Genomic DNA, 26541 nt, shown 5'->3' on the forward strand with positions numbered 1-26541 from the left:
TGATGGTTGCATAACAATAAAATTGAAAAGCAATAAATCAAAACGACCTCGATTGACAGCTGATCGGACAAGACAAGATCGTTAATTTGGTTGGGTAAAACATATGTAACAAGAACCATAAAATGGTTCTAGCGAACAACTTGAGTATGAGATTCGTGTGTTATAGAAAAAATAAACGGAAGTAAAGAGAAGAACAAAGTTTGAATATTCAGAATGATGGGTACGGTTCAAAATTTCTTCATTCTTTTTTGAATAACTTTTTGATCTTCCTGATTTATTAGCTCTTTCTGAATACTCATGTTTAATCGAATAAAGAGGGATGATCAAGATTTCACTCAGAAAATCTTATCGAGCTTACAGTCAATTAGATTTTCTGATTGACTGATTCTAGCGTAATAATGGCAGACAGGAATATCTCCAATTAACAGAAACTTCTAACGAGCTTTGTTCCAAAATAAAGTTTCAGCTAAAATTTTTGAGTAAAAATATCACAAAATGAAAATTTTATAAATTCATAAGTTTTGGAAATTGCATTTTCTTTCTCGGGAAAAATACCGGTAGAAATTTATATGAATTGGAGATATTCCAATATGCCTCTATATTACGCCAGAATCTGCCAATTGGAAAAGTGCATCAAAATGACGCAAAAAGAGGAATTTCCTTCTTTCGAAGGATCTGGACGCGCGCGCTGATTCGCGGAGCCTCTCGTTCACTGAGTCACAGTGTTCCAATTTATCGAAAAATGAGAATACAGACACTTTTGTGGATTTAACATTTTTACGAGTCGAGAGAAACTGTATATAAAAAACGAAACTTCTTGAACCAAGAAAAAAGAGAAAGAAGCTTTTTGGTATCCAGAAATTCCGAAAGAAATGGAGAAAATTCTGCATGTTCTGTGTGCTTGCTTTGGCATGGCTGCTTGGCTTGGTAAGTCTCTCCTCGCTAGAAATGATTTTTGTGGCTCATTACGAAAAGTAACGTAGAATAAATACTTTCAAATTATCACAGGCAGGAAACTGCGCTATTATCATTTAAAATATCGACTTTGTTCTTTAATTTTTAGCTGTTATCATTTAATAACTCTTCGACTTTTACTTAGACAACGATAACAGTCCAGTATCTATCCACTTTATGAATAAAAACCGCATAAATTTCGATTTTCGGGGAGTACAGTCATCTGTTAGGCCCTTATTCAAAGTTAAATCTTTCTATTTTTACTCAATACCTTTTAGCTGTCAATGGCTGCTGGATCGAGCTACCTCTTCTCGTCTCGGTCATGCCTGAAAGCTGGAATCTGGCCTCGCACATGTCGATTATCATCCAGTGCGCGAATATTGGCCCGCTTGTAATCACGCTTTTGGACATGTACTGCCCCAGCCGGTTAAAACTAAAGCCTCTTGTACGCCTTTACCGTCTTTTCTCCCTTTCACAAGCATTTTAGATTTATATTTTGCTGCTCATCGGCCTTTGCGCTCAATTCCTGATGTTTTTCTTCTGGAACGATACAGTTGAAATTAACGGAAGCAGCTATTCCGTCCCCTTTTTGTTCTTTTCTTTGCCGCTTCACTCGTTGACTGTACTTCCTCAGGTAATTCCTTACATTGTTGGTAGAAATCTATCCGTTTTTAAGTTTCTTTCATCCCCTTTATGATGAACCTGCAAGCTCGTTTTCTTCAATCCTATTTTCTCGGCGAAGGCCTCTCCGGCTTTCTCCCCGCAACAATCGGTATCATCCAGGGCGTCGGCAAAACTACCTGCAATGGGACAACTCCAGAATATCACGAACCGAACTTCGGCATCGGCACTTTTTGGATCATTATGAGCTCCTTGATGCTCGTTTCAACGATTTCTTTCGCGTCAATGAATGTCAACTTTCAGAAGTACTTCGTGAAATATGAAGACTCTACTATTTCTGATTCAGTTGCTTCTTCAGGTAAGAATTAAGGCTCTTTCGTATGCTAAACATCAAAAAATTTTCATTCAGAACTGACTGGCAATCGCGAAGAAGGCCCTCTGGACGAGCTCGATTCATTCGACGAAAAAACCGACGAGATCCCCGTCGTCGCGCCAAACTCCTCTTCTACCGATTTGAAGAGCTACTACCTTCTGTATTTCATGCTTTTCATCTCGTGCTTCTTTTCGAACGGATTCCTCACCGCTATCGCAACTTATGTCTCTATGCCTTACGGAAGCCAAGCGTATCACACCTCAGTAATTCTACAGACTTTGGCAAATCCGATTGCTTGTATTATCGCACTGTTTCGACCGCTATCGAGTGAAAGGGGCATCATTTTGTCTGTTGGTATTTCTCTGGTAAGCATTACAGACAAGAGCTAGCCTCTGCAACATATATACAAATCTTAGCTCGGGCCCTTTACTTCTTTCTTCAGGTCCTCGCTGGATATCAACTCTTCCTCGCCCTTGGTTCACCCTGTCCTGTTTTTGGTAAGGCTTCGAAATCCTTATATTTCTTTGTAAAAAGCCGATTTTAGTGGATACGACACTCGGTTCAACGCTGATGATCCTCAGTAACACCCTTTACATGTTCTTCGTTACCTTGGCAAAAGTTTCGTTCGCTGATGTACTGAGAAACAAAGCGACTTCGAGGCATTTACTGTGGTACGGCTCCATAACGCAGGTACGGTTCTACAGAGATATCACCGACTAAAGCCTCTCTCTCTTTTAGATTGGGTCTTTCTGCGGCGCAGTAGTCTGCTACCCTCTCGTCAACAATTTGCAAATTTTCCAGCCTCGTTATGATTGCCAACCCTGCCCGGCATAAAATTCTGCAGAATTAAAGATGGGTTGTGTTTATTTTCTATTGTTCGTTCTGTGGCAGGTTTTCTGCCTGTATATCTAGAATTTTAGTCGAAATTTTGCAAAAAAATCGACAATTGTCAAGAAAAACTTTGATAACTTTAAATATTTCTGCTTTCCACCTCTTCTGCCTTCAATAATTTATTCTGCAAATAAAACTTTGCAAAAGTTTACCTTTCCTTCTGGCAATCTGTTACACAGATTGTAGAAACCTGTTTCAGCGTCATGAATTAGCGGCTTTGTGACGCCTCTTAGTTTATTTTCAAGCAAATGTTCACTATCAAAGATTGAAAGATGAAGCATTTTTCAGATAGAAATAATTTTCAGTGTTATAAATAAAATATTCAGTGTTGAGGATTGAATGTTATTTTGAAGAAATAATTTCAACATTTTTCAGGGCCTTAACCTCAGGCAGAGCAATTCCGACGTACAGTTCTGTGAAGTGCCTTTAATTTTTGCCAGCTTTCTAGCTTTAATCGGATAGCAAAATATCAGTCGTGGCTTTTCAGAGCTTTTAATCAAAATAATGACTTGTTGCTTCCTTGTTCCTAAGAGTAAATGCGAAACGAGAACCAAAAATGAGGAAGCGTAATGAATAATTACGCATCTAATGAAATTTCCCTTCGTGTCAATTCCGTACCAAAGAATAAAGACGACAAGATGTTCAATTTGATGCATCACAAAATTAAGACGTCTCTAAAAGTCCAAAACAAATTTGGGAATTTAATTCTGAAAATCTTACCGTAGAAGGATTTTCATCATCAAAATCATAATACGTGAATTTTGAAAAAGAATAGCCAAGATTCTTTTCGCCTGCGAAGAAACCAAACAGAAAAAGTATAGTACCGTGAAGAAGGAAGACTTTGATCAGGGTTTTAAAAGTCTTAAATTTTGGAGTCTGAGTCTGAGCACGACTGAGCACATCAAGCTCAAAGTTCGCTCAGGCTCTGACTTTTCAAATCCTGACTATGATAAATAGAGTTCCACCAGGATGTTTTTCCAAGTTATCGAATGCCTTAGTTTGAATAATATCATAAAATTTGAAATGAATGTTTTCAATTGATGAGATGAAAGCTATTGCCATACAAAGTCGTATCAGCATTTGAAGGAAATACTGAAAGAAAAATGATTTTCTTACTGTCTGGGGTTATCCTAAGCCCTTAGCCTAACTGAGGTAGCTATGAGACTCGGGAGCCCCTGACCACCCTCTCTTCAGAAATCTTGACGAAATACTTACCAGAAAATATATTTGCAGAAGAGTCCCTGTAGAAAGCTGATTTGGGTGATCGTTTTTCTTTTTCTCTGTCACGACCCAGAGATATGTGATAAACGAAGTTCCGATACTAATAAGCGACGCAATAAAATAACCGCCACTTTTAGGGCAAACAGTCTGGTTACTTTTCAAAAGGTAAAGACTAAACCATCCCCTACATTTGGAGAGAATAGTCAATTGAAGAAGAAGCTGAAATTTTTCGTTCATGATAACATGCTTGATTTCATTCCCAACCTGAGGGGCGGCTTCCAAAGTTCCTTCAAGAAATCGTATTTTGAACAGGTCTCTTTCCAAAAGCGGGTCTGGACTCAACCGATCTTTCCAACTCCTATAGAATAACATAACCGGTCCAAGAAGTAATATATGCATTATAAGAATCAAAGGCGATCTTTCTTGACGAGAAGTTAATTGCGACGTCTTGAAGATTATAAAGAACGCGATTGTCCAACCAGCAAGTAGAGTTATAATCAGAGTCAATATTCCCTGATCAAGGATAATCATAATTTTCAATTTCTACCATTATAGTAGTACTACAGTAGAATATCATAGAATTACTTCTGATTTTCTCCTTGCCCCAGTAATAGTTCTCAGCAATTATGAAGGATACTCCGAGATACAAATCAGAACTTAATTTTTTTAATAAAAAAGGTAAAGACTGACATACCCGACGTCAAAAGAAAAAAGGACCATTTTCAACAACGGCGATATGTTCCTCGCATGTTCTCTTATCCTTGATAAAAAACTCATCACTCATTACTTGAATTTTGTCTATTCATATTTATTCGAATGAGAAATGATGCTCATTTTTACGTTCATTTAATACCTATTAGTGTCCCCACCGCCGTAAATATTTTTATTGTTGAGTTTCTCCGCGAGATTCTCCTTGACTTATTCTCAGGTGCGATTTTTAATTAACTAATTAAAAAGTTATCTTGACCAGAAAAATTGCCAATTCGTCGAAAGCTCAAAAAGTGGGTTTGATCGATTTCGGCGGATGAAACAGGACTTTGGGTAATTTTGAGCTTTTTGCTGATTACTTTTTGAGGATTGATTTTCAGTGATTTATGCGACGCTTCTTGATATCTTCCTATCTTAATTGCGGTAGTTTTTTGAGAACAAAGAGGACTCATCTTTGGAAATTGTATTTTCATCTTCAACTCGACTCCTTCATATTCTGACCGTGTTAAAGAGCTTCCGGACAAACTACTAGGTAGTGCAAACAATGATCAGCATAGATTCTGTATTCAAAGCTTCGAAAAGTTCAAATATAAATTTCCCTAATTGAAAAGCTCTCACAAAAATAGATTAGAAATTTATAAAAACATTTCAATCAGGGCTGGCAAATTAGGGTCCTAACAGCCGCACTACCGAAAAATTGTTAGGGTTCTAACTCAAAATTAGTGCGAATTAGTGCGGCATCCCCGTCCTACCCGTCCTATTTTTTTTTCCTTGATATTTTTTCGTCTATTAGGACTGAATCGCCGCCCTAACCGTACTAATTAGGAGGCTCTTTTTCATCATCCAATCGGCGCGCGCTTCCCACCAGGCGCGGAGGACAAATTGGTGGAAGATTGCAAAAAGAATGGAGCTGAATGGACGAGAAAAACGAATGACCCGCCATGATTGGCGGACCAATAAGCGCGCGCCTATTTTAGGACGATTTTAGTGCGGCTTTTTCCAACTCGTACTACTCGCACTAAAAAGTTATAAAATGAGAGTTAGGGTTCTAACAATAGGGTTCTAACTCAAATTAGTGCGGCTGGCGGGACCCTAATTTGCCAGCCCTGATTTCAATATTCATTTTCATTTATTCTCAGCAGAAAAATAGATAATCTGATATCGCAATTAGCTAATTAAGAACTGCAATATGGTCAGGTAGAGGCCCCTCTACTAGAGGGTTCTTTAACGACCGACCAAGAAAACCAAGAAATGATGAAAGGGACATTTAGTAACTGACGAATAAGAACGCAGGAATGTTCGCTTTTTGAATATTTAGAATTTTGGAAGTTGAAAATCGGTGTTTAATTGACTTGTAAAATTCCGTTTTTACGAAAAAAAAATAATTTTCATAAAATAATTTCTAGATTCATAATTTCAGTACGAAAATGTATCGTATCTTATCACAATCAGTAGAACAAAAAGCCTTCTTTTCTTCTCGCCTTCTTTTTTTTTCTCAATCGATTGCAAAAAGAGAGGCAGAGAGGGCCGCAAAGAGAGACGCAAGGGGCGCTTCTTGACTCTTTTTTTCTGCACTTGAGCTGCTTCGAGTTTGATTTTCCATTTTCTGAAAGAAAGAGAAAATTTACTGAAGAATAAGGACACTATTTTCGCGATTTTGCGTCGAGATAGTTGATTGAAATCATGGAAGAAAACATTCAAGGCGACATTGTCCAAAAAGACCCGATCGAGTCGGAAAAATGCTTGACGGCGTCAGACTACAACTGTAAATTAAATTACCTATAGGTTTTATTTATTTCAGTGAATTAATAATTAAAAAACATTTAAACGAAAAGACTTTTTTTAAATAAAATGGTCCGTTTAGTTTGTCGAGCCAGATTCTTATTGAAATAATCCCCCTTTTCTTATTAAAAAATATATTTATTTCTTGTCTTAAATTATTGAACTATATATTTTTAGCTCAGCGGCGGCTTCTGGACTCAGACGTGATCATCACGTCAAAAAGCTCAAAAGAATCCAAATCGCCCGCGGCGCGTGAAACATGGGGCAAAAGCATCGATTTCATTCTCTCGGTGGCAGGTGGCTTCATCGGACTTGGAAACGTTTGGCGCTTTCCATATCTTTGCTACAGAAACGGCGGTGGTGCTTTTCTCATTCCCTACTTTATCTTTTTGATCATCGCCGGAATTCCTATTTTCTTTCTTGAAGTTGGAATCGGCCAGTTTACTTCCGAAGGCGGAATCACTGCTTGGGAGCGTCTTGCGCCGATCACTTCTGGAATCGGCCACGGCTCAATCGCCCTCACGATCATTTTGAACATGTACTACGTCATCGTGCTCGCCTGGGCAATCTACTACATGTACTACTCCTTTCAAAGCGAACTGCCGTGGACACAATGCGGCGACTGGGCGACCAACTGCTGCCGCGTCGAGGACAAAAATCTGACGGGCGCGTGTGTTCGAGATCCGGCGAAATTTCCGACGGAAAATAATGTCACTTGGAATTTGAATTGGACGTCGCCGACTCAAGAATTTTGGGAAAACAAAGTGCTAAAAGTGTCCAACTCGGTGGAAGAGCAAGGCGATTTAAACTGGGGAATGGTGCTTTGCCTGGCAATTTCCTGGTTCATTTGCTATCTCTGCGTTTGCAAGGGAGTCAAACAGACGGGCAAGGTGGTCTACTTCACTGGCACATTTCCCATTCTGGCGAGGGTTGAAAATCGATAGCGGCTGTCTTTGTCGGCGCATTCGCCCGATTAACACGTTCCTAAGCTCGTTCATTTGACGTCCCCAATAATTTATTCAACTAATTAATCCAATTATTTTTAACCCGGTTAAAAAGATGCTGATTGTGCTGCTTTTCCGGGGCATCACGCTCGAAGGAGCTTGGGACGGAGTGTACTACTACTTGAATCCTGACATGGAGCGACTCAAAGATCCAAAAGTGTGGGTAGATGCTGGAACTCAGATTTTCTTTTCATACGCTTTGTGCAAGGGCCAACTCACCTCTCTGGGTAAGGAAAAAAGGGAACTCGATATTTTGGAATTTCGCCAATTCGTGTTCTGTTTTCATCGATAATGCTGATCGCTTATTCAGGCTCCTACAACAAATTTAACAAAGACATTTACAAGGACGTCTGGATTCTTTCAGCTTTTAACTCAGGTAAGAAAAAAAACTCTTTAATAGTTAGTCTTTCATCAAATAGGTACTTCCTTCGTCTCCGGCTTTGCGATTTTTGCCATCCTCGGCTTCATGGCTCAAGAACGAGGTCTCCCGATTGCGGAAGTTGCCGAATCCGGACCTGGCCTCGCCTTCATCGCCTACCCTAGAGCTGTGGCTCTCATGCCTTGGCCACAATTCTGGGCAGTTTGCTTCTTCTTCATGGTTTTGTTGCTTGGCTTGGACTCACAATTTGTCGGAATGGAGGCCATCATCACTGCCATTACTGACATGTAAGCCTTTTTCGTAAACAAAAATGATTAAATGACGCCTTTTTTGTCCAGTTTAGGAAGAGTAAGGACTTCTTTCACATAAATCTAGTTACCCGTCTTACCGAAAAGGCCGAAAGCGACAAATCCTGCTAGTTGGAATCGTCCTGTTCAGCTTTTGCGTCGGTCTGACAATGTGCTTCCAGGTTTGAGGAAAATCGACTGTATTTTAGTTTATTTTTCATGTAGAACGGAATCTACGTCTTCACCCTATTTGATTACTACGGCGCCTCTGGAATCTGTCTTTTGTGGCTCTGCTTTTCGCAGTGTATCGCCATCGGATGGATTTACGGAGGAGAGAAGTTTTGGCAAATGACCACCAAGATGATCGGCTACCGCCCCTTTCCGCTTTTCAAATGGTGCTGGATGTTCTTTAGTCCCACCCTTATCATCGGTCTCCTGTACATGCTTCTGGCCAATTTCAAGCCACTTACAGTAAGATCTCTTCTGAGCGCAGTTTTACAAGGCAATATTTTCAGTATCGCAACACGCGCCAGGATTACTCTTATCCTTTCTGGTTCGAGTCGATTGGGTAGGCCAATTAGACGATTTTAATCAGAAAATTAACCTTTCTTTCAGATTTTGCCTAGCCGCATGTTCTGCGCTGCCTGTTCTGGTCTATGCGCTAATGAGGTTTTTCCTCGTTGTTTTCAGAGGAACTGGAACTTTCAAAGAGGTAGGCGAATTGAAAAGGAAAAAGTTTAAAGAAGCTCTAGAATCTTTCGCTTCTGACGAAATCCAACTTGAAAGATGACCATCCTTGCAAATCGATCGAAAACGCGGCTCCAGAAGAAATTCCATTTTTCAATTATTGGCTTGGCGACTGGCTCGGAAACAAACTCAAATCGCGGTAAAAAGGGTCTTCATGTAAGGAAAAATGAATCCTGTTTAGATACGATTTACAAAGAGTTCCAGTCTCAGACGAGCCAGAAGTGATAAGATACGGAAAGAACAACAGTGAATGCTAGAATTTTAAAATTATTTTTTATTGTCCTGCCAAGTGTAAACTAAAGTTGTAAATACTATTTCAACTCTTATTTTTGTAAATCTGCTATTCTCTGGTCATCAATTCTTGGATATTGTCCTATTCGAATTCGATGACTTTTTCCGTTTTCCATTTTTTGGCCGTCTATAATTTATCGAAAATAAAAATTTTAAAAAGATTTGTGCAACGCTTTAATTTTTCTTCACGAGAAGTTCATTTATTTCATTCAATTGCATCTAAAATCTCATCAACTGTCACAATACTATTTATATTATTACTGACATTGAAAGCCTTACAGAGGCTTCAGCTCACACCCAATCGGAGAGCCCCAGGGGAGCTCAGCAGAAACAGAACAGAGCAGTTTTTTTATTCAAAATGCTAGAGAAAGAACAAATTCAACAATGGCTTGATGATTTGATACCAAAGCTCAAAAGAAAAACGACAAGAAGTCAAAGATGCAGGCTGATTAGGTCGGTCGAGCGACAAGTTTTCAAGAAAAATGACTTTATTGATTGTACGTGGGTTTGCTTTCAATTCAAAAGAAACCAGCGTGGCGTTCTCACTGGCTTTGTGTTCGACCAAGAATGTCAAGGAAAAAAGAAACCTCTTACTTCTTGGCCGGCGACCGCTTTTCAAAATCACCTTATAGAACGAAACAAGTTTCTGCTCGGAAAATTAATCTTCAAAGACCAAGTTCGCGAAGAAACAGCATCTTGGATTTCTCATGGTTCCAACTTCCTTGACGAGTCTGGTGGAGAAGCTCTCGTTTGCAAAGAAAACACTGCCTTCAACGCGCTTTATCGAATTCAATGTTTTGATCCGGCTCTTTTTACAGACAAATTCCGAGATAAAATGCTTTTCCGAATCAATCTTGCTTCTGATTTCAAAAAAGCATCAAATGCGAAAAACAGACAGGAAAATTCAATCCCGGTTCATAAAAATGTATTGAAAAATATTGCCAACATCGAGATCTTCCATCAATCCGATGAGCAATTGGTCGACTGTCTCGGCTGGATTACAATCATGGAAGAAGGAAATCAGAACTTGCGATATCTTCTTCGAAGAAATAAGCTGACCATTGAAGAAAGAAGAGGGCTGGCAATTCAATTGCGCGATGGATTGAGTTATCTCTTCGAAATTGGACTTGAGCACAATGATCAGAAGCTCGAAAATATTGTCCTTTTCGGACCAGAGAAGACTCCAAAGTGGATTGATTTTGGTGTCATGCATGACCATACTGGCAGAGAGAGTTACCGGCAAATGGGTTACGTAAGAAGGGGAAGCAAGTTTCGGAATTATCAATCTCTAGCAAGTGGAACTCCTACGTACGAATCAAGTTCTTGGCGGGCCGCTGAAAAGTAAAAAGTACACTGTGACAATCGGTAAACGATTGTTCTTCTTTCTCTTTTGTGACTGGAAAACTGCATGGACTCTTTTATTCAAGCCGATGGATAGAGATGAGAGAACCAGGGTAACCTCTCTTCTAGAGCATTTCAACGCCTCATTCTTAACCACAAGTCGACAGTACTATACTTGGGATGTCACAGACGATGATTTTAATTCCGTCGTTGAAATCATCTCCCTTCCCCACTCATCGAATAAGTTCGTTTTGGACAGCAAGGTGACAAAATCAGTGCAAGTTTCCGAGCTGTGCCAGAGGCTCAAAAGAAACCTTCATCTCGACTTTAGAAATATCACTAAAAATGTTGTTGATCAGAAAGACTCAGATTTATGCGTTCCAGTTTCGCTTACCACTCTTATTCGATCAGCAATCAGAGAACGCTGTGGCTTATCAAATGTTCGGATCGTCGAAAAAGTCATGGATGCTTTTAGTGTCGAGCGAATTCTGTATTTTTTGACGATTAGAATTTATCCTCGAAGTTTGGCTGGAATAAACTTGAATCCAAATCGTCCTGAAATGGAGTGGCAAGCATTTAATAGTTTCGAAGATATCTTGGAGCGTATGATGAAGCCAACGTTTGCATACGAGCCTGGGTGGAACTGGATCCGAAGAGTTGTTATCCGAGACTTTTTGAATGCTCCGGATAAAATGAAAAATTTCTTGAAGAATGATGATTGAAATTTATTTTTGGGACGCGTTTCGGTCTCAGTGGACCTTCGTCAGCCCTAAGTACAGATTTTAAATGAAAGTTCAAAAACAGGAAAATCAGTCTCTCACCTAGAGTGGACAATTTCGAATGAAGGCAGAGATTGAAAACATAAAAACATACTTCGCTTTCGCGGGCAGATGTAATGGAGCGCCAGAAGAAAGCGAATTACAAATGCTCCATTACAGAAATTTAACTTCAGCGAATTTGATCTGCTTATTCAAGCAAGGATCATTTAACTTGATCGAAAACGCTTCACAAAGGACACGGTCTTTGTAGTACGGTTGGTTGGAGATAACAGAAATAAAGTTCTTTTCGAAACAGAATTTGGTTTTGATTAACGCTCTCGATGTAGTAGGCTTGTATTTTGGAGTGTCTGGCTCACTAAGATATTTATCATATTCCTCTCTGAATTTTGGACACTTCAAAGAGTGGAAAAACATAGGACTACGATAACGTGGCTCAAAATGTTCACGAATTCTAGTTCCAAGCTGTCTTTTTGTCTCCCCCTGGTAATCCGTTTTCCCACATGGACATTGGAAATGGTACACCACTCCACTTTTCTGCTCAATTGGTACCGGGCGCTTCCAGGTTGGGTGCAAACATTGTTCTATTCTCACTGTTTTCCAACAAAGTCTCAGAAAGAACTTCGGGGTAACTTTTTTAAGAATAGCACGCATTTTGCCGCCAATACTGTCGCACCGGGGACCAGTAAAGCTTGCGCAAAAATTGTGAACTATTTCCCCTTCCACTTTGTAATTCGCTTTCTTCTGGCGCTCCATTACATCTGCCCGCGAAAGCGAAGTATGTTTTTATGTTTTCAATCTCTGCCTTCATTCGAAATTGTCCACTCTAGGTGAGAGACTGATTTTCCTGTTTTTGAACTTTCATTTAAAATCTGTACTTAGGGCTGACGAAGGTCCACTGAGACCGAAACGCGTCCCAAAAATAAATTTCAATCATCATTCATGAGAGGTCAACACCGACAATCTTTCTTGAAGAAGTTCAAATTTCGCTACGAAAAAATACTTCTAGGCAGAAACTTCGTATTCCAGCGCCCGTTGTCTGTGACTGGAGCCATTTTTTCTCGGGGTGAAGTTTACCGTCATCAAATGGTGATGGACAGAGTGGAAAACGGCGAATACATTCTTCAAAATACACAGGAAGACAAGAAAAATCCTCGTTTGCTGCGGATCTCTCAGAGTCGAAAATATTTTCGGGTTGTAAATGGTTACTTAGAGTTTGTCAAGAATCCCTGTGAAAGAACTGATCAAACCTGGGAGGAAGATACTTGGTACCTCGGATTAGAAGCATATTCTGTTGAAATTAATTTTTAGTTACAGACTGTGACTAGAAATTAAGTTAAATAAATCATTTGAGCACTTCCTTTAACCAAGGCTGTTTCTTATTTTTTTTAATTTCGATTATGCAAAAGCAAGAAATGCAATAGCGAAGACCAATCGGCTGCCAATAAAATTATGGTTGCATATGATCTGAAAGAAGCATATATCCTTATTGATCCTTTCTTCTTATTAGTTCAAATAAAATCTAAACGGAAATTGGTTCATGAATTTTAGTGGATTCACATTATTGCCTAGTAAATGTTTATTTATTTGTGTCAAAATATATTTGACGCATCAATATTTGCGACCAAATACGGTGCTTTTTTACCTCCTTGAAATTTCAGTTCCTCCAAAATGCGAGTTTTCTTACCTTTTTTCTTGTCTCTCTGCTCCGCAAGAATTTTGATCGCGGTAGAAATGTGTCTCTGCCGATACAAATGGGCGAAGTCGGAAATTTTCATCAGAGAGCTCTATGCAAAATTTCAAGAAAGAGGAGTGAAACCTGACGTGATTCAATTCGCGGAAGAGGTGATTTTGCCGGCGGAAGTTTTGGAAAATGGCGACTTGTTGCTTGAACCGCCGATGAGTTTTGCTGGTCTGGCGTCGGATATTCGACCAGTAAGATTGCGCCCTATGATCTTTCTGTAAAGATAAATTCTAGTTTTTGGAAGAAACGGCTGACTACGATGCTACAATATTGCTCCACGATGCTGTAACATCCGTTTCTGTCGATGATTACATCCGAGCAGTTGACTTGATCGGCGAGGAAGCTACAATTTACCCAGTTGCGATCGGAGAACTCAGTCGGCCACGGACATCGTACTCCCCAAATGTTGAGAAATTGAGCATCCTTGCTGATACTCAACTCTCCGAGGCAAAAGTCTTCGGTAAGCGAGATTAATAATAATGCTTGCGACTTATATTATTTTAAGATTTGAATAGATACGGCGAGGCAGACAAACTGATCGAGATTATTCTGCAATAAACAAAGGAAAACACTATTTTCACCTTGAAAATCAAAAGAGAGAATATATTTTTTTCAATCAGAAAAAGAGTTTTTTATATTCGGAATTTTACTTTGGACAGTTTTTGCCGTTGTTGCCTTCGTTGGTGTTGTTGCAGTTTTTGTCATTGTTACCATTGTTACCGTTGTTGCCATTGTTAGGTCCGTCGACGCAGTTCACATTTTCGGGCCAATCGCAGACAAGGAGTTCAGTGTTGAATTGGAGGCCACTTGGGCAGTTCATGGTCCATTCAATGCCATTGGCGCAGGAGAGGTACTTGTCACACTTGGTAGGGTGGGGATGGAGGCCATCAGCGCAACCTTCAGCAGGTTCTTCCTCTGGCTTTTCGGTTGTGGTGGTGGTTGGTTCTTGAGTGGTCGTAGTTGGCTCACCGCAGTTGACATTATTCGGCCAGTCGCAAACCAAAAGTTCAGGGTTGAAGTGGAGTCCAGCAGGGCAATCCATGATCCACTCGTTGCCATTGGCACATGAGAGGAATTTGTTGCACTCGGTGGGATGGGGATGAAGACCATCGGCACATCCAGCTGGTTCTTCAGTCGTAGTCGTTGTTGGCTCTGGAGTCGTTGTTGTCGTGGTGGTAGTGGTTGTAGTAGTTGTTGTTGTAGTAGTAGTTGTGGTGGTGGTTGTGGTGGTTGGTTTTTGAGTGGTAGTGGTTGGCTCAGGGGTGGTTGTTGTCGTGGTAGTTGTTGTTGGTTCTTCAGTTGAAGTCTGAAGAAGGCATTCCGCATTGCAGCTGAAATCAAACCAGCCGCATTCAGCAAGACACTTTTCAAGATCAAATTCTGGAAGCTCAATCTCCGGGAAGGTCAGTTCTCGAGTCGTAGTTGTGGTAGTGGTTGTGGTGGTCGTTGTTGTTGGGATCCACTCGAGACATTCGGCAACGCATTTGAGGTCGTCGCAAGTTTTAAGACACTCGTACTTGGGGAATTGGACGTGGCACTTGACGGTGTTTGGGAAGGCGCACATGCTCTAGAAATGCGTTATAAGAGTCAAAGGGGTAAGTTTATTACTGTTTCAGGGTTGAAAAGGAGGCTTCCGGGGCAAGTCAAGTCGGGAAGGCGCTTTCCGTTAATGCAGGTGTAGAACTGGTTGCAGTTCTCTTCGTGGGGGTAGATTCCATCTTCACATGGCTAAAAAGACCATAAGTTTTATTTCAACCAAAGATGTTGGGCAAAAAATGGCCTTTCTTAGCTGGTTAAACACATAAATCTCTAGAGTAGAAGTTATTTAATTCGAAGAATATTTTACCTTCCAATTTCGATACAAGCACTTTCCACAATCAACCAAGTTCTCCCGGAAATCTCCGTCGAGGCAAATGTCCTTGCAAGGAAAGATCAGTCCATTAGGCAACTCAACACCTGGAAACTCAATGATTCCAACAATGTCCTCAATGTTCAAATCTCTTGGCGCTCTTCCCGCCTGGGAAAGGCCGATAAAACCGAGTGCCAGTTTCATTTGTCGTGGTTTTTTGATATTTTGAAATTTTGAAGACCTGCGGTTGAATTTTATACAGTCTTTTTGCGTCAGAAGAGCAAACGTTTTAAAATGTTAGCACTATTTGACCTGCTGAGATTTTGTGATCGCAACGAGAATGTGAGCTTCCGTATTTTTTTTTGACGCAAAAGAAGATCGCGTGATTTTTTTTCCAGAACAGTACAAATGAACAGACATTTGCAAAATTATGAATGTGAAAAATATTTTTTTCCATTTGAATGTTTTTCGTTACATGGATGTTTCAGTGATCGTAAAAACTAACAAAAAGTTGATTGAAATTTTCTTAATTTTCAATTAAAGAATCTTTCAGAATTCAGCTACCTGATGCTTTTCGATTATTATGATCCACTTCCGGCGAGCCAATTCTCGTCGGAAACTTCACCGCTTCTTCGAATTCTAGCGCTTTTCTTCTGAAAAGGTCATCCTTCAACTTGCGAAAGAGCGTCCACTTCTTGAGTCTATTTTTCTGGTCGAGGTGCTTTTGGAACTCGCGGATCAAATAGACGGCGTACAGTAAAAGGGGAAGAATAAGCGAGAAGAAAATCATGTCTGTTGCGTTTCGCGTGCCATGAAGATGGTCTAAAATTTTATTGAGTAAATTTAATGTCGGTGGAGACAAGGAGGTGTAAAAAATAAAATCATAAGATCATGAGAGATTCCACTCATGAATCACCATAATAAAAAGATATGTTAAAAATTCGGTGGAGTAGAATAAATTAAAAAGAAGAATCTTACCGACTTTTACAATTTTGTATGTTTCGTTAACGAAGTAAATTTTATCAAGTATTTTTTCTAAAAATATTTTTATAACTTGAGGTCGTGCTATGACCCTTTTAGACAAACTTTTTAGTCTGAAAAAGAATGAGGCCATCTTACCACTTTGTCTCTGTATAGCTTTATCATCATTTTCCATTCAAAAAACCCTTCTATTTTCTGATCCCGAGAAGAAAAAGTGATCCCAGGCTGCTGAACTTACTACTCTTTATTTGAGTGGCCTCCTCCTTCGCGTTGCCCTCCTCCTCCCTTGTCAAAAGTAAAACGCTTTTCATGTTTCGGAATTTGTCATTTCGCTCAATTATTCAATTCGCAAGTTTATCCCCTTTCTCTTTTTATCTTTTTTCGCTTCAATTTCACTTGTCAGGAAAAAGGGGAAGATATGTGGGGCAAGAAATGAGGGAAGAATATCTGGAGCAAAGTCTGTAATTAGCACCTTGATTAGCCAGCGTGATAAAGAATCGATCTTAAATTGAAAAGATGATTTATATCAAAGACGATTTTTTTCTTTCAGAAAATGGGTTTTTATTAGTCGAAATAATGACTTTCTGACACAAGAAGCTTCAAATCATTTTGGTCTTCTGATTCTGATGCTGCTTCAAAGAACAGGTGGTTTTCAGTCCGTTTCATTTTCGTCCAGTTGAAAGGATTCAGGGCTCTTAAGACGATTTTGAAGTAGGATTGATGAGCCAAAATGCCTAAAATAAAAATTTGTTGAGATAAAATTCCAAAGATATAAATTTTATCTTAAAATATGGTACCTTGAAGGAATAAAAGTGCAAAAGAAATATTCATTGTCGGTTTTCAGTACGTTCGTTCTGGATCTTTTCGTTTTTATACATTCATATCTATCAAAAATATATGATTTACCAAATGGTTAATGATGATGAGCGTCAAATTTATTGGTGGGTCACCAAATCATCCATTATCTTCCAGGAAAATCGCAGAAAATAGCCTATTTTTTAATAACTAAAAAGAAAACTTTTTACTAAAATTTTTTCGAGAGCTTTATTTCTTTATCTCCAATAGACAGGTTTAATTAAGAACGTTGCAAAAAGGTTTATCGTTTTCTGCGGGAAAAGGCTCGTCTAATGCAACTTGTCCTTCTCCGGATGATTAGATGTTTTTACCTGCCGTTATCGGGAAGACTCGGGAAGCGTCACTTTTTTATCAGTAAGTAGGGTTTAATCCGCTTTAAAAGATTGCAATTGTGGAATCGTTCGTAAGAGTGTCTTTTTGACTTTATTTGAACTCGAATGCTTCATGGGTTAGCTGCTTGCGGAAAGAAAATAAAAACAATCAGACAATCTTATTAATTTAATGGCTATAACTTTTACCTAGGTTCTACGCGGAAAATTGCGTGATGCCTATATTTATAGGCTCTAAATAAGGTGACCCTCAGAGAAATATCTAACCTTAAGGGTGTCAACAACGATCTTGAACAACCCAATTTAAGGTACGTCTACCGGGGTCAAAAGATGGCTGAAAATCGTTGTTGACACCCTTAATTGAATTAAATTTATTTCTCAACGTATTTTGAACCTTGAGTGATTTTTACGCTAAATTTTTGAAATCGGCGTAACATCCAGAGCTTTGAGAAGAAAATGAAAAAAAAACAACCGTTGAGGTACTATAAAAACGGTTACAAAATAAAATTTCTTTAGGATAACTTCGTTCGTTTATCACCTCACTCGTTGGATAAACCATAACAGAAATGATTTCTAAAACCAACATTGCGAAAAAACCTGAAAGGCGATCTACTCGATCCCATCTAGTATTAAATTAGATAACGCTATAATTCGCGATTAGGTGCTCCCGCGGCGCCCCCACGCAGCGCTTATCAGTTCCTATAAAAGCCCAGCGCCATTCTCTTCAAAATCATCTTTTTTACTTTTTTATAACTTGTTTCATATACTTGTAAGAAAGAAATATGAAACTCACACAAGCTGTACTCATCGCTTCCTCCCATGCTGCCTGGAAGGATCGATGGCAAACAATCTTAGAGAAAAGACAAAACGGACTCTCGCCGAGAAATGGAGGATCCGACACTGATGCACTTTGCGTTCAAGACGTTGTTGATGAGACGGACAAGTTCCCGATTGAAAATGGCTCATGGGAGTGCGACGATGCTCCAGACGGAAAAGGAAAGGTAAAGTGTGTTGGAGTCTGCGATTCCGGCGAAAAGCAGTGGAAAAAAGCCGAAATCAGCGCCAAATGCAAGCCAAACGGGGCGCAAATCAAGAAGAAAATCCAAGGTAACCTGAAATGCGGAGAAGTCGTCGATGAATGTGCCGAACTTGTGGATGCAGCAGAGATCACCATGGGCTCTCTTGAATTCGTCAGCAGTCATCCTAAAAAGGGCAACACTTACAACCTTGTCTGCGAAGATGGTGTGACACTCGGCCAAGTCCAGTGCAAAAAAGGAAAGCTCTCTTCCAAGAAACTCCCCGACTGGGAGACCGCTTGTGATCGATATGTCTGTGATGCTGCTGATGCTGTGGAAGAATTCCCCATTGGACCTGGAAGCTGGAACTGTGGCCAACTCAAAAAGGGCAAATTCAAGTGCAAGGCCAAGTGTGACTGGGAAGATTCGGACCCAGTCAGGTTCCAGATTGAATGCAGTGAGAAAAACAAGGGATGGAGAATCAGCAAGAATCCCAAGTTTGCGGAAGACGTTTGCGAGGAAGAAGTTTTCACGACAACAACAACCACAACTACCACTACCACTACCACAACAACAACTACAACCACAACTACGACAACGACCACGGAAGCGCCAACAGATCCTCCAACAGAGCCTCCATCAACTACAGTGGTTTTCCATTTTAAGAGCGCCCAATTTAAGAGCGCTTTTGTCAAGATTTTGCGAATTTTGTCATCCGCTGAGATTCCAAGAGCGTTTTTGGATATTTTTCATGAAAATGAGAAAAATTAAGATTTTGGTGAATCATTTGCCGAAGAGTTGAATATGTCCATATATATAGAAAATGAACTCTTAGGCATGTCTTCTAAATCATGTTGGTTCGATAGCGCTCTATAACTTGGTTTTTCCTGCATTCTTTAAAACTCTCCTCAATAGTCTTCGATAAATGATTCGGGTCTTTTGAACGAGAATCAACTCCTGATAAGAAAATGTTAATCAGGTTCTTGCAAAATGAATATCAGTTATGTTGAGAGCGTTAAAACTGGGTATGGTCGTCCTTGAGCATTTGCAAATATAGACTTCATACCGGTATAATTTTGCAAGGTTATTAAAATAAATTTCTAGAACACATCTAAAAGCTCTTACAAAAAGGCCCAAAAAATTCGAAACCATAGATCTTATTCGAAATCCAATATTTCTTCCTTCAAGGTCCATTCTGGCGCAAAGATTTGAAATTTCTGACGGAAAAATAACTGTCATCCGGCCTTGATAGAAAAATTTCCAATTTAAGAGCGTTTTGAGCGACCATTGTCATCTAAAAAACGCTCTTAAAATGGAAAACCACTGTACCACTTCCACAACGGAGACAACAGAATTCACGACCGAAGAACCAGAAACAACCCCTACTGTACCTCCAGTGACAACCACTCCCTTCGTTCCATCTACCGAGGCTCCAACCGATCCCCCAACCGATCCCCCAACTGAACCACCAACTGAGCCACCAACTGAGCCACCAACTGAGCCACTAACGGAGCCACCAACAACTTCCGCCTCCGAGTTTAAAACCCTCACCGACCATATCACTGCCGACCTTGACACCTGCACCAATGCATCTAACTTCCCCACCGGTGGCAAGAAAAAGAGGGCAAAAATGTCCAAGATCGTCGATGGAGTTACAGCTGGCGACAACGAGTGGCCCTGGATCACTCGACTTTTCTTGCGAGAAACGATTGGTAGCGGCGGTGGATTCCGATGCGGTGGTAGCATCATTCACACGAACTGGGTTTTGAGTGCTGCTCATTGCTGCGAGGACATGGCGGAGATCTTCGCCACTTTTGGCGATACCCGCGACGACACCTCTGACTCAGACGAGTACACTCTTCAGTCAACCACGTTTTTCAACCATCCAGAATATGGAAACAGCTCCGACGGGACCGGATCCAACTCCGATTGGTGCCTGATCAAGTTCGACCAGGACATCATCGCTGCAGACCCAGAGGGAAAAACAAAGATTGCATGTCTTCCAGACGCGGAGCCAGATCACGGCGAGGCCTGCTGGGTCGCTGGATGGGGAACCACTTCTTCCGGTAAGAGATGAAATTAATATTTGTTTTTAACTTTTCGCTAAGGTGGATCGACATCAAGCACCCTCCAATCTGTCGGAGTTAACTACATGAGCCAGGATTACTGCAAAGCCAAGAGTAACATTAGCTTCTTGGTCGCCGATGACATCTGCGCCGGAATCCCCGACCTCAACGATGACGGCAGTACCGATGGCGGCAAGGACTCCTGCCAGGGTGATTCTGGTGGACCTCTCATCTGTCCAATCAACGGTCGAGCCACTCTTAGCGGTGTCGTCTCCAGAGGAACAGGATGTGCCTGGCAAGGATTCCCTGGTATTTACTCTTCTGTTTTCGTAGCCAAATCGTGGATTCAAGAAACAATTGCGAATAACTAAACAAACTCTGTGCAGTATTTTTTATACACAATACTTACCACGTTTACTAACAATACTCTTTTATACGACTTCAATAAAAAATATCGATTCGTGTTAAAAATATCCACTCATGACATTGTTCAAAAGCGGTCATTGCTCCTTAATTCTATAAGACCCGAGCAAATAGCAGACAACGCATAAAATCCATTACAAACTCGCCTTTAGCTGCTCAAACAAGCCCCGGAAGACTAAAATGCTCAAAACCAGAAAAACGAGTAGAAAATGAAGCTTTTGCCTTTTTTCGCCGGTTGTATTTTTGCCGCTGATGTTTGCAAGGACGCTGCAGTTTCGACATGTAAATTTGTGATTGACGAGATTTGCGGGTCGAATGGAAAGACGTATTTGAATGAATGCGTTTTTCAGAAAGCAGCGTGCTTTGGAGAAGAAGATCTCTCAGGTTTTTGTCAATTCTAGAGCCATGTTTAAACTTTTCTAGTTGCGTATAAAGGCGCTTGTTGCCCAAGCTCCTGCCCAAGCGAAATCAAGGGAGAGTCACCCTACAGATCAACCTGCGGAGTCCTTTATCCAAACGACTGCGAGTTTTACCGCCAAAAATGTCTCCTTCGACGAGCTTTCGACAAAATCATCGATTCTGGAAATGCCCCTGAGGGTGACCTGCAAACAAGCTTGGATAACTTTGAAAATGTTCGACGATTTTTCGGAACTGGCGACTGCGAGCTCCCTGAAACTTGGGAGGAACTTCTCGAAGATTTTGAAGATGTTTTTCTTGAATATAATGATTGAGAAGATTTCCGCTGGAAATTTTTTGCTATGAATAAATTTTATTCTCATCTGATATGGCTTACTCTTTCAAAAATGCTGAATTGACACTAACAAGTACTCAAATACATCTCATTAAAAAGCGAAGCTTTTCGCCTTTTTTATTGCCGCACAAGTCATAATTTTCAAAAGAGAATAGCAACAACCTTGAGAAGTGATAAAATATATGAAATTTATAAATTTGTGTTATTAATAGCGTGATGTATTCTTACTATAAATTACCTTAAAAGAATGGCTTTCGAGTTAAAAAATATAAAGAAATCGTTAACTGATCCGGAAAGACGCACATCTTTAATTTTTTTGACTTTATTCTGTAAGTACCAATCTTTATCTCTAATAAAAGGCTGATATTAAAAGCCTCTCTGAAGGGGGTGGTGGTCGAGAAAATTTTTTTGGACTTTTTAAAATTTTGATATTATTCTTAGATTCCTTGATAAAAAAGGAGCATTTTTGGTCTCTAGCTTTTTTTGATTGGACCAACTTTATTTAAGAAAATTTTCGATTTTATACTTTGAAATCGCCATTTTCGGGTGTTTTTCTCACTAAAACCGATTCAAAATTGTTTTTTCATTGCGAATTTATGTTTCTTGATCATATATCTTTTCGGGTTGACTTCGTTAATAGATCATATGATTTTGTATCGAACGTTTTCGTTTATTGGATAAACTTCATCAGGATACTAAACTTAAGATGAACGAAAAAGAAACAGAGGAAAAAGAATACTTTTATGTTGAGAGAGCAGTGTGAAATTGCTAACTGAGGAAAACAGAAAAACAAGATCAAAAAATGGCTGTTTTTAGTCGAGCGCCAAGGTGGCCCAAAACATCTATTTCTTGATCATATTTCATTTATAAAAATCTAAAAAAATTACGATTATTGTGATGTTTACGAGAATTTCATTGAAAAATGATTGAAATGACGATTTTTTCAGAAAACAACATATTTTCATTCAAATACTATTTTCTTTTCTAACTGGGTGAACTTTGTAAAACTAAGCCGCCCACACGCACAAGGGTTTAAACTTTCCTCTCGGTAAGTTTTATTCCGAAAAAAATATTAAGGGGATCGAGTTTTTTAGGTCAAGAGATTGGTCTACTTTGAAGGAATTTTTCACCATTTTTTCGAAAAAATATTTTTTTCAAACATAGCCGCCCACATAAATTGGACCCTTTTTAACTTATTTTCAATCAGAGAAAAAAAATTTTTTTTGAAAAAATTGAAGTTTTTTAGGTTGAAAAAAGTCTTAGTCTCGACCACCACCCCCTTAATAATAAGAGACTCTCGAATTGAAGAAACCTGAAATTTTTTTCTATCGTCATAAGAAGCTTTTAACATGCATTTTTTCAGGTGGAGGATTGGTTTTCATTGGACTACACATTTACAGGTGATGGCTCGGCAACCTGCGTCAGGGCTTCTTTTGGACTCTGACTTGAGGTTATGACTTGAGGTTGCCGAGTCGAGTTAAAGATCGCTTGACGGCCTTGGCTTTAAATGCGAACACACAAAAATGAACGAAACCATCACGAACCAAATCCTCGAAGACAAAGTCTACTGCGAGGAAACTATGATGGTTGGTAATTTACCATATTGTGGTTGTTATAGTTTGGTTCTGAGTCTCAGATACCGGATCTCCTAAAAAGCGCAATCTCATGGGAGAATTAGTAAAAGTCAATGTCAAATACTCCTTTTTAATCAAACGTAGCCCGATCTCCGCGAATTCATAGACTCTAAGCGAGACAATCACACCTGGTGCGGCTTTCTTCACGACAATGTTGGTCACCAGAAGACAAGAGCAAAGTCGCCGATTTATGCTTGCTTTCCAGCCGTCCCAGCTGACATGCAAATCCAAGTGACTTGCCCGATGAACTCAACAGTTAGGACCGGACAGGATCGCCGTTTAGGATGGACAGTCAGCCGATGGTGTAATAGCAATGGAACTTGGGATATAAGCAGCTCCCTGCTCCGGACTCTTTATTTTATTTCTGATACTTTCGAGAGTAACTATTAAATTTCTCTGTTCAGGAGAGAGAAGGAGACTGCGGATGCCACTACAACGAGAATTGGCAGAAAAGTCTATTCAAATTGATGCTTCCTTTAATCATTTTCACTTTCTTTACTCTCTGCGCTTACATTCTTAGAAATCGAATTTCGGATTCAATCTGCTCTTTTCGGCGGAACAGTCAATTCAGCCCCGATCCCTTGATTCTGGACTCACCAGGACGAGAAAATTGAATAAATTAATGATATTTTTTCTCTAGTTTTTTGTTAGAAATTTATTGCGATGAGTAAATTTTTCCGCAGAAAATTGCAAAAACCAACAAAACAAATTTTTTGCTCGCTGCAGACTTAGCAGTATCGGTCGGCGATGGAGGCCTTGATCTTCTTGGCAGATGGATGACTTATCTGGAGACGTTGCCTCGTCCTTCGCAGACAAACTTCCGTGCGAGCGAGTTAATTGCTCGGTTAACCTGTTGATTGAGTCGGCAACCGAAATCAAGGAAGAGTCACCCTACAGATCAACTTGCGGAGTCCTTTATCAAAACGACTGCGAGTTCTACCGCCAAAAATGCCTCCTTCGACGAACTTTCGGCAAAATCATCGATTCTGGAAACGCTCCGGAAGGTGATCTGCAAACAAGCTTGGTTATTAAACTTCGAAAATGTTCGACGATTTTTCGGAACTGGCGACTGCGAGCTCCCTGAAACTTGGGAGGAACTTCTCGAAGATTTTGAAGATGTTTTTCTTGAATATGATGATTGAGAAAATTTCTGCTGGAAATTTTTCGCTATGAATAAATTTTATTCTCATCGGATAAGGCTTATTCTTTCAAAAATGCTGAATCGACACTAACGAGAACTCATTGAGTACTACTCAATTACATCTCATTAAAAAGCGGAGCTTTGCCTTTTTTATTGCCACACAAGTCAGAATTATCAAAAGAGAGTAGCAACAACCTTGATAAATGAAAAAATATGTGAAATTTATAAATTTGTGTTATTAATAGCGTGATGTATTCTTACTAGAAATAATCTTAAAAGAATGGCTTTCGAGTTGAAAAATATAAAGAAATCGTTTACTGATCCGGAAAGACGCACATCTTTACTCTTTTTGACTTTATTCTGTAAGTAGCAAACTTTATCTCAAATAACAGGCCTTTCTAATTTATAAAAAAATCTAGAATTGAATGAGCTTGGAATTTTTTCTCGTAATTTAAAATATTAAAACAACATCTCTTTAGGCGGGGGATTGGCATTCATTGGACTACACATTTACAGGTCATGGCTCGGCAACCTGCGTCAGGGCATCTTTCGGAGTCTGTCTCAGGTTTTGCACCTTCTAGATAATTTGCCGAGTCGAGCTAAAGGTCGGTTGAGGGCCTTGGCTTAAAATGCGAATACACAAAAATGAACCAAAACATTTCGGACAAAATCCTTGAAGATAAAGTCTACTGCGAAGAAACTTTTATGGTAATTAAAAACCATGAGGTTGTAGTCTAAGATGCCTCGCACCCATGGTCGAATTGTTCACAATAGTCTTAATCAACGTAGGCCGGTCTTCGCGAATTCGCTGAATACAGCCGAAATAACAACCAGACCTGGTGCGACTAGGTTGCCGAGTCGAGTTAAAGGTCACTTGACGGCCTTGGCTTTAAATGCGAATACACAAAAATGAACCAAACCATCACGAACCAAATTCACGAAGACAAAGTCTACTGCGAGGAAACTATGATGGTTTGTTATTCACTACAATGAGGTTTTTATAGTTTTTTTTTGAGTATTGGATACCGGATCTCCTTAACAGCGCAACCTCGTGGTAGTATCAAAAATAAATGTCAAATACTCCTTTTTCATCAAACGTAGGCCGATCTCCGCGAATTCGTAGACTCTAAGCGAGACAACCACACCTGGTGCGGCTTTCTTCACGACAATGTTGGTCACCAGAAGACAAGAGCAAAGTCGCCGATTTATGCTTGCTTTCCAGCCGTCCCTGCTGACATGCAAATCGAAGTGGCATGCCCGATGAACTCAACAATTAGGACCGGACATGATGGCCGTTTAGGATGGACAGTCAGCCGAACTTGTAATAGCAATGGAACTTGGGATGTAAGCAGCTCCCTGCTCCGGACTCTTTATTTTTTCGAGAGTAATTATTAAATTTCTCTGTTCAGGAGATAGAAGGAGACTGCGGATGCCACTACAACGAGAATTGGCAGAAAAGTCTATTCAAATTGATGCTTCCTTTTTCACTTTCTTTACTCTCTGCGCTTACATTCTTAGAAATCGAATTTCGGATTCAATCTGCTCTTTTCGGCGGAACAGTCAATTCAGCCCCGATCCCTTGATTCTGGACTCACCAGGACGAGAAAATTGAATAAATTAATGATATTTTTTTGTCTAGTTTTTTGTTAGGAATTTATTGCGATTAATAAATTTTTCCGCAGAAAATTGCAAAAACCAACTTGCTGCAGACTTAGCAGTATCGGTCGGCGATGGAAGCCTTGATCTTCTTGGCAGATCGGATGACTCGTCTGGAGACATTGCCTCGTCCCTCGCAGACGAACTTCCGTGCGAGCGAGTTAATTGCTCGATTGACTTGTTGATTGAGTCGGCAATAGTCGTCTTCAGAGAATACGCTGACATCCTCTTCTTCAGCGACATATCCCTCTGGGTTGCAGATGGATTCATCAGTGAAAGAGGGAGATCCACTGAGGATCAAGCCAAAGACATGGCCGATTAATCGGTTTCCATATCTCTTGTTCCTGGAGGGATTGCTCTCCTGAGTCTCAACCCAGTCAAGAAGTCGCATAGCATGGCTCTGAACGATATCAAATCGGTCTGGTTTGTATTCCTCAGCCTTGGCAACGGCTGCGAAAAGAGCAAGTCCGAACTTCATTTTCTCTCAAGTTATTTCTTTCTTACGTTTCTGAAGCCACGGTTGAGTTTTGATAATAACTCAACCGGTGGGTGGCGCAAGAAACTTGTGTTTAGCAAACCAAGGCAAGAGTTTAGAAATAACTCGGTCTTGTCAAGCGATTTTTTAGAAAAGACGAAGTGACACGTCTGCGGAAATACCGAGCGTTATCCCCATGATTGATTCTATAAGAAATTGATTTTATTCTAAAAGAAATCACGGATA

General features: G+C 40.0%; 8 protein-coding genes and 2 long non-coding RNA genes across 11 annotated transcripts; 8 read left to right on the top strand and 2 right to left on the bottom strand.

Annotated features, from left to right (window-relative positions):
- Positions 1–706: 706 nt before the first annotated feature.
- Positions 707–2984, top strand: LOC145702343 (solute carrier family 52, riboflavin transporter, member 3-A-like). The gene is given in 9 exon segments (XM_081779563.1): positions 707–927; positions 1233–1399; positions 1442–1541; positions 1544–1588; positions 1631–1933; positions 1985–2313; positions 2391–2445; positions 2493–2638; positions 2687–2984. Coding segments are annotated over 9 exon segments (1296 nt in total). The 5' UTR covers positions 707–872; the 3' UTR covers positions 2783–2984.
- Positions 2985–3798: 814 nt separating this feature from the next.
- Positions 3799–4618, bottom strand: LOC145704512 (uncharacterized). Its single transcript, XR_014134467.1, has 3 exons — positions 4325–4618; positions 4055–4279; positions 3799–3931 (listed from the first exon to the last, which is right to left on the bottom strand). It is a non-coding gene; the product is annotated as an uncharacterized LOC145704512 (long non-coding RNA).
- Positions 4619–6281: 1663 nt separating this feature from the next.
- Positions 6282–9406, top strand: LOC145702649 (sodium- and chloride-dependent taurine transporter-like). Its single transcript, XM_081779899.1, has 11 exons — positions 6282–6533; positions 6728–7473; positions 7610–7781; positions 7865–7930; positions 7974–8220; positions 8309–8402; positions 8446–8691; positions 8736–8788; positions 8836–8932; positions 8973–9106; positions 9149–9406. Exons 1-11 carry the CDS (start codon positions 6452–6454, stop codon positions 9222–9224), a joined length of 2013 nt encoding a protein of 670 aa, XP_081636025.1. The 5' UTR covers positions 6282–6451; the 3' UTR covers positions 9225–9406.
- Positions 9407–13054: 3648 nt separating this feature from the next.
- On the top strand, positions 13055–13735 carry LOC145703821 (uncharacterized). Its single transcript, XM_081781215.1, has 3 exons — positions 13055–13310; positions 13354–13579; positions 13625–13735. Exons 1-3 carry the CDS (start codon positions 13110–13112, stop codon positions 13675–13677), a joined length of 480 nt encoding a protein of 159 aa, XP_081637341.1. The 5' UTR covers positions 13055–13109; the 3' UTR covers positions 13678–13735.
- On the bottom strand, positions 13702–15206 carry LOC145703820 (uncharacterized). Its single transcript, XM_081781214.1, has 3 exons — positions 14966–15206; positions 14728–14847; positions 13702–14686 (listed from the first exon to the last, which is right to left on the bottom strand). The coding sequence occupies exons 1-3, from the start codon at positions 15170–15172 to the stop codon at positions 13766–13768; spliced, it is 1248 nt and encodes a 415-aa protein (XP_081637340.1). The 5' UTR covers positions 15173–15206; the 3' UTR covers positions 13702–13765.
- Positions 15207–17892: 2686 nt separating this feature from the next.
- Positions 17893–18930, top strand: LOC145703682 (uncharacterized). The gene has a single exon (XM_081781066.1). The coding sequence runs from the start codon at positions 17916–17918 to the stop codon at positions 18918–18920; it is 1005 nt and encodes a 334-aa protein (XP_081637192.1). The 5' UTR covers positions 17893–17915; the 3' UTR covers positions 18921–18930.
- Positions 18931–19452: 522 nt separating this feature from the next.
- Positions 19453–20673, top strand: LOC145703681 (trypsin-like). The gene is made up of 2 exons (XM_081781065.1): positions 19453–20215; positions 20258–20673. The coding sequence occupies exons 1-2, from the start codon at positions 19462–19464 to the stop codon at positions 20584–20586; spliced, it is 1083 nt and encodes a 360-aa protein (XP_081637191.1). The 5' UTR covers positions 19453–19461; the 3' UTR covers positions 20587–20673.
- Positions 20674–20842: 169 nt separating this feature from the next.
- LOC145704603 (follistatin-related protein 3-like) lies at positions 20843–21372 on the top strand. The gene is made up of 2 exons (XM_081782062.1): positions 20843–21022; positions 21062–21372. The coding sequence occupies exons 1-2, from the start codon at positions 20848–20850 to the stop codon at positions 21367–21369; spliced, it is 483 nt and encodes a 160-aa protein (XP_081638188.1). The 5' UTR covers positions 20843–20847; the 3' UTR covers positions 21370–21372.
- A 185-nt stretch (positions 21373–21557) lies between these two features.
- LOC145704050 (uncharacterized) lies at positions 21558–23636 on the top strand. 2 transcript variants are annotated; one of them, XM_081781474.1, is made up of 5 exons: positions 21558–21718; positions 22753–22789; positions 22873–22975; positions 23108–23327; positions 23428–23636. In XM_081781474.1, coding segments are annotated over exons 1-5 (444 nt in total). In that variant the 5' UTR covers positions 21558–21636; the 3' UTR covers positions 23430–23636. The 2 variants fall into 2 exon arrangements, with proteins under 2 accessions (XP_081637600.1, XP_081637599.1); XM_081781473.1 differs by having other exon boundaries at positions 23108–23636.
- A 797-nt stretch (positions 23637–24433) lies between these two features.
- On the top strand, positions 24434–25080 carry LOC145704465 (uncharacterized). The gene is made up of 4 exons (XR_014134464.1): positions 24434–24526; positions 24644–24680; positions 24770–24872; positions 24954–25080. It is a non-coding gene; the product is annotated as an uncharacterized LOC145704465 (long non-coding RNA).
- The last annotated feature ends 1461 nt before the right edge of the window (positions 25081–26541 follow it).

Source organism: Oikopleura dioica, chromosome PAR (genome assembly GCF_907165135.1).
Source record: "Oikopleura dioica chromosome PAR, OKI2018_I68_1.0, whole genome shotgun sequence".
Classification (NCBI taxonomy): Eukaryota; Metazoa; Chordata; class Appendicularia; order Copelata; family Oikopleuridae; genus Oikopleura; species Oikopleura dioica.

Bases quoted from the DNA above. Each gene is read 5' to 3' on its own strand.
- LOC145702649 (XM_081779899.1), top strand. From the start codon at position 6,452: ATGGAAGAAAACATTCAAGGCGACATTGTCCAAAAAGACCCGATCGAG. The intron at 8,789-8,835 runs GTAGGCCAATTA...CCTTTCTTTCAG, and splicing joins TTCTGGTTCGAGTCGATTGG to ATTTTGCCTAGCCGCATGTT. The intron at 9,107-9,148 runs GTAAAAAGGGTC...AATCCTGTTTAG, and splicing joins GGAAACAAACTCAAATCGCG to ATACGATTTACAAAGAGTTC.
- LOC145703821 (XM_081781215.1), top strand. From the start codon at position 13,110: ATGTGTCTCTGCCGATACAAATGGGCGAAGTCGGAAATTTTCATCAGA. The intron at 13,311-13,353 runs GTAAGATTGCGC...GATAAATTCTAG, and splicing joins TGGCGTCGGATATTCGACCA to TTTTTGGAAGAAACGGCTGA. The intron at 13,580-13,624 runs GTAAGCGAGATT...TATTATTTTAAG, and splicing joins CTCCGAGGCAAAAGTCTTCG to ATTTGAATAGATACGGCGAG.
- LOC145703820 (XM_081781214.1), bottom strand. From the start codon at position 15,172: ATGAAACTGGCACTCGGTTTTATCGGCCTTTCCCAGGCGGGAAGAGCG. The intron at 14,848-14,965 runs GTAAAATATTCT...TGGTCTTTTTAG, and splicing joins GCTTGTATCGAAATTGGAAG to CCATGTGAAGATGGAATCTA. The intron at 14,687-14,727 runs GTAATAAACTTA...ACGCATTTCTAG, and splicing joins TCCTTTTCAACCCTGAAACA to AGCATGTGCGCCTTCCCAAA.
- LOC145703682 (XM_081781066.1), top strand. From the start codon at position 17,916: ATGAAACTCACACAAGCTGTACTCATCGCTTCCTCCCATGCTGCCTGG.
- LOC145703681 (XM_081781065.1), top strand. From the start codon at position 19,462: ATGGAAAACCACTGTACCACTTCCACAACGGAGACAACAGAATTCACG. The intron at 20,216-20,257 runs GTAAGAGATGAA...CTTTTCGCTAAG, and splicing joins ATGGGGAACCACTTCTTCCG to GTGGATCGACATCAAGCACC.
- LOC145704603 (XM_081782062.1), top strand. From the start codon at position 20,848: ATGAAGCTTTTGCCTTTTTTCGCCGGTTGTATTTTTGCCGCTGATGTT. The intron at 21,023-21,061 runs GTTTTTGTCAAT...AAACTTTTCTAG, and splicing joins TGGAGAAGAAGATCTCTCAG to TTGCGTATAAAGGCGCTTGT.
- LOC145704050 (XM_081781473.1), top strand. From the start codon at position 21,637: ATGGCTTTCGAGTTAAAAAATATAAAGAAATCGTTAACTGATCCGGAA. The intron at 21,719-22,752 runs GTAAGTACCAAT...GCATTTTTTCAG, and splicing joins AATTTTTTTGACTTTATTCT to GTGGAGGATTGGTTTTCATT. The intron at 22,790-22,872 runs GTGATGGCTCGG...GTCGAGTTAAAG, and splicing joins ATTGGACTACACATTTACAG to ATCGCTTGACGGCCTTGGCT.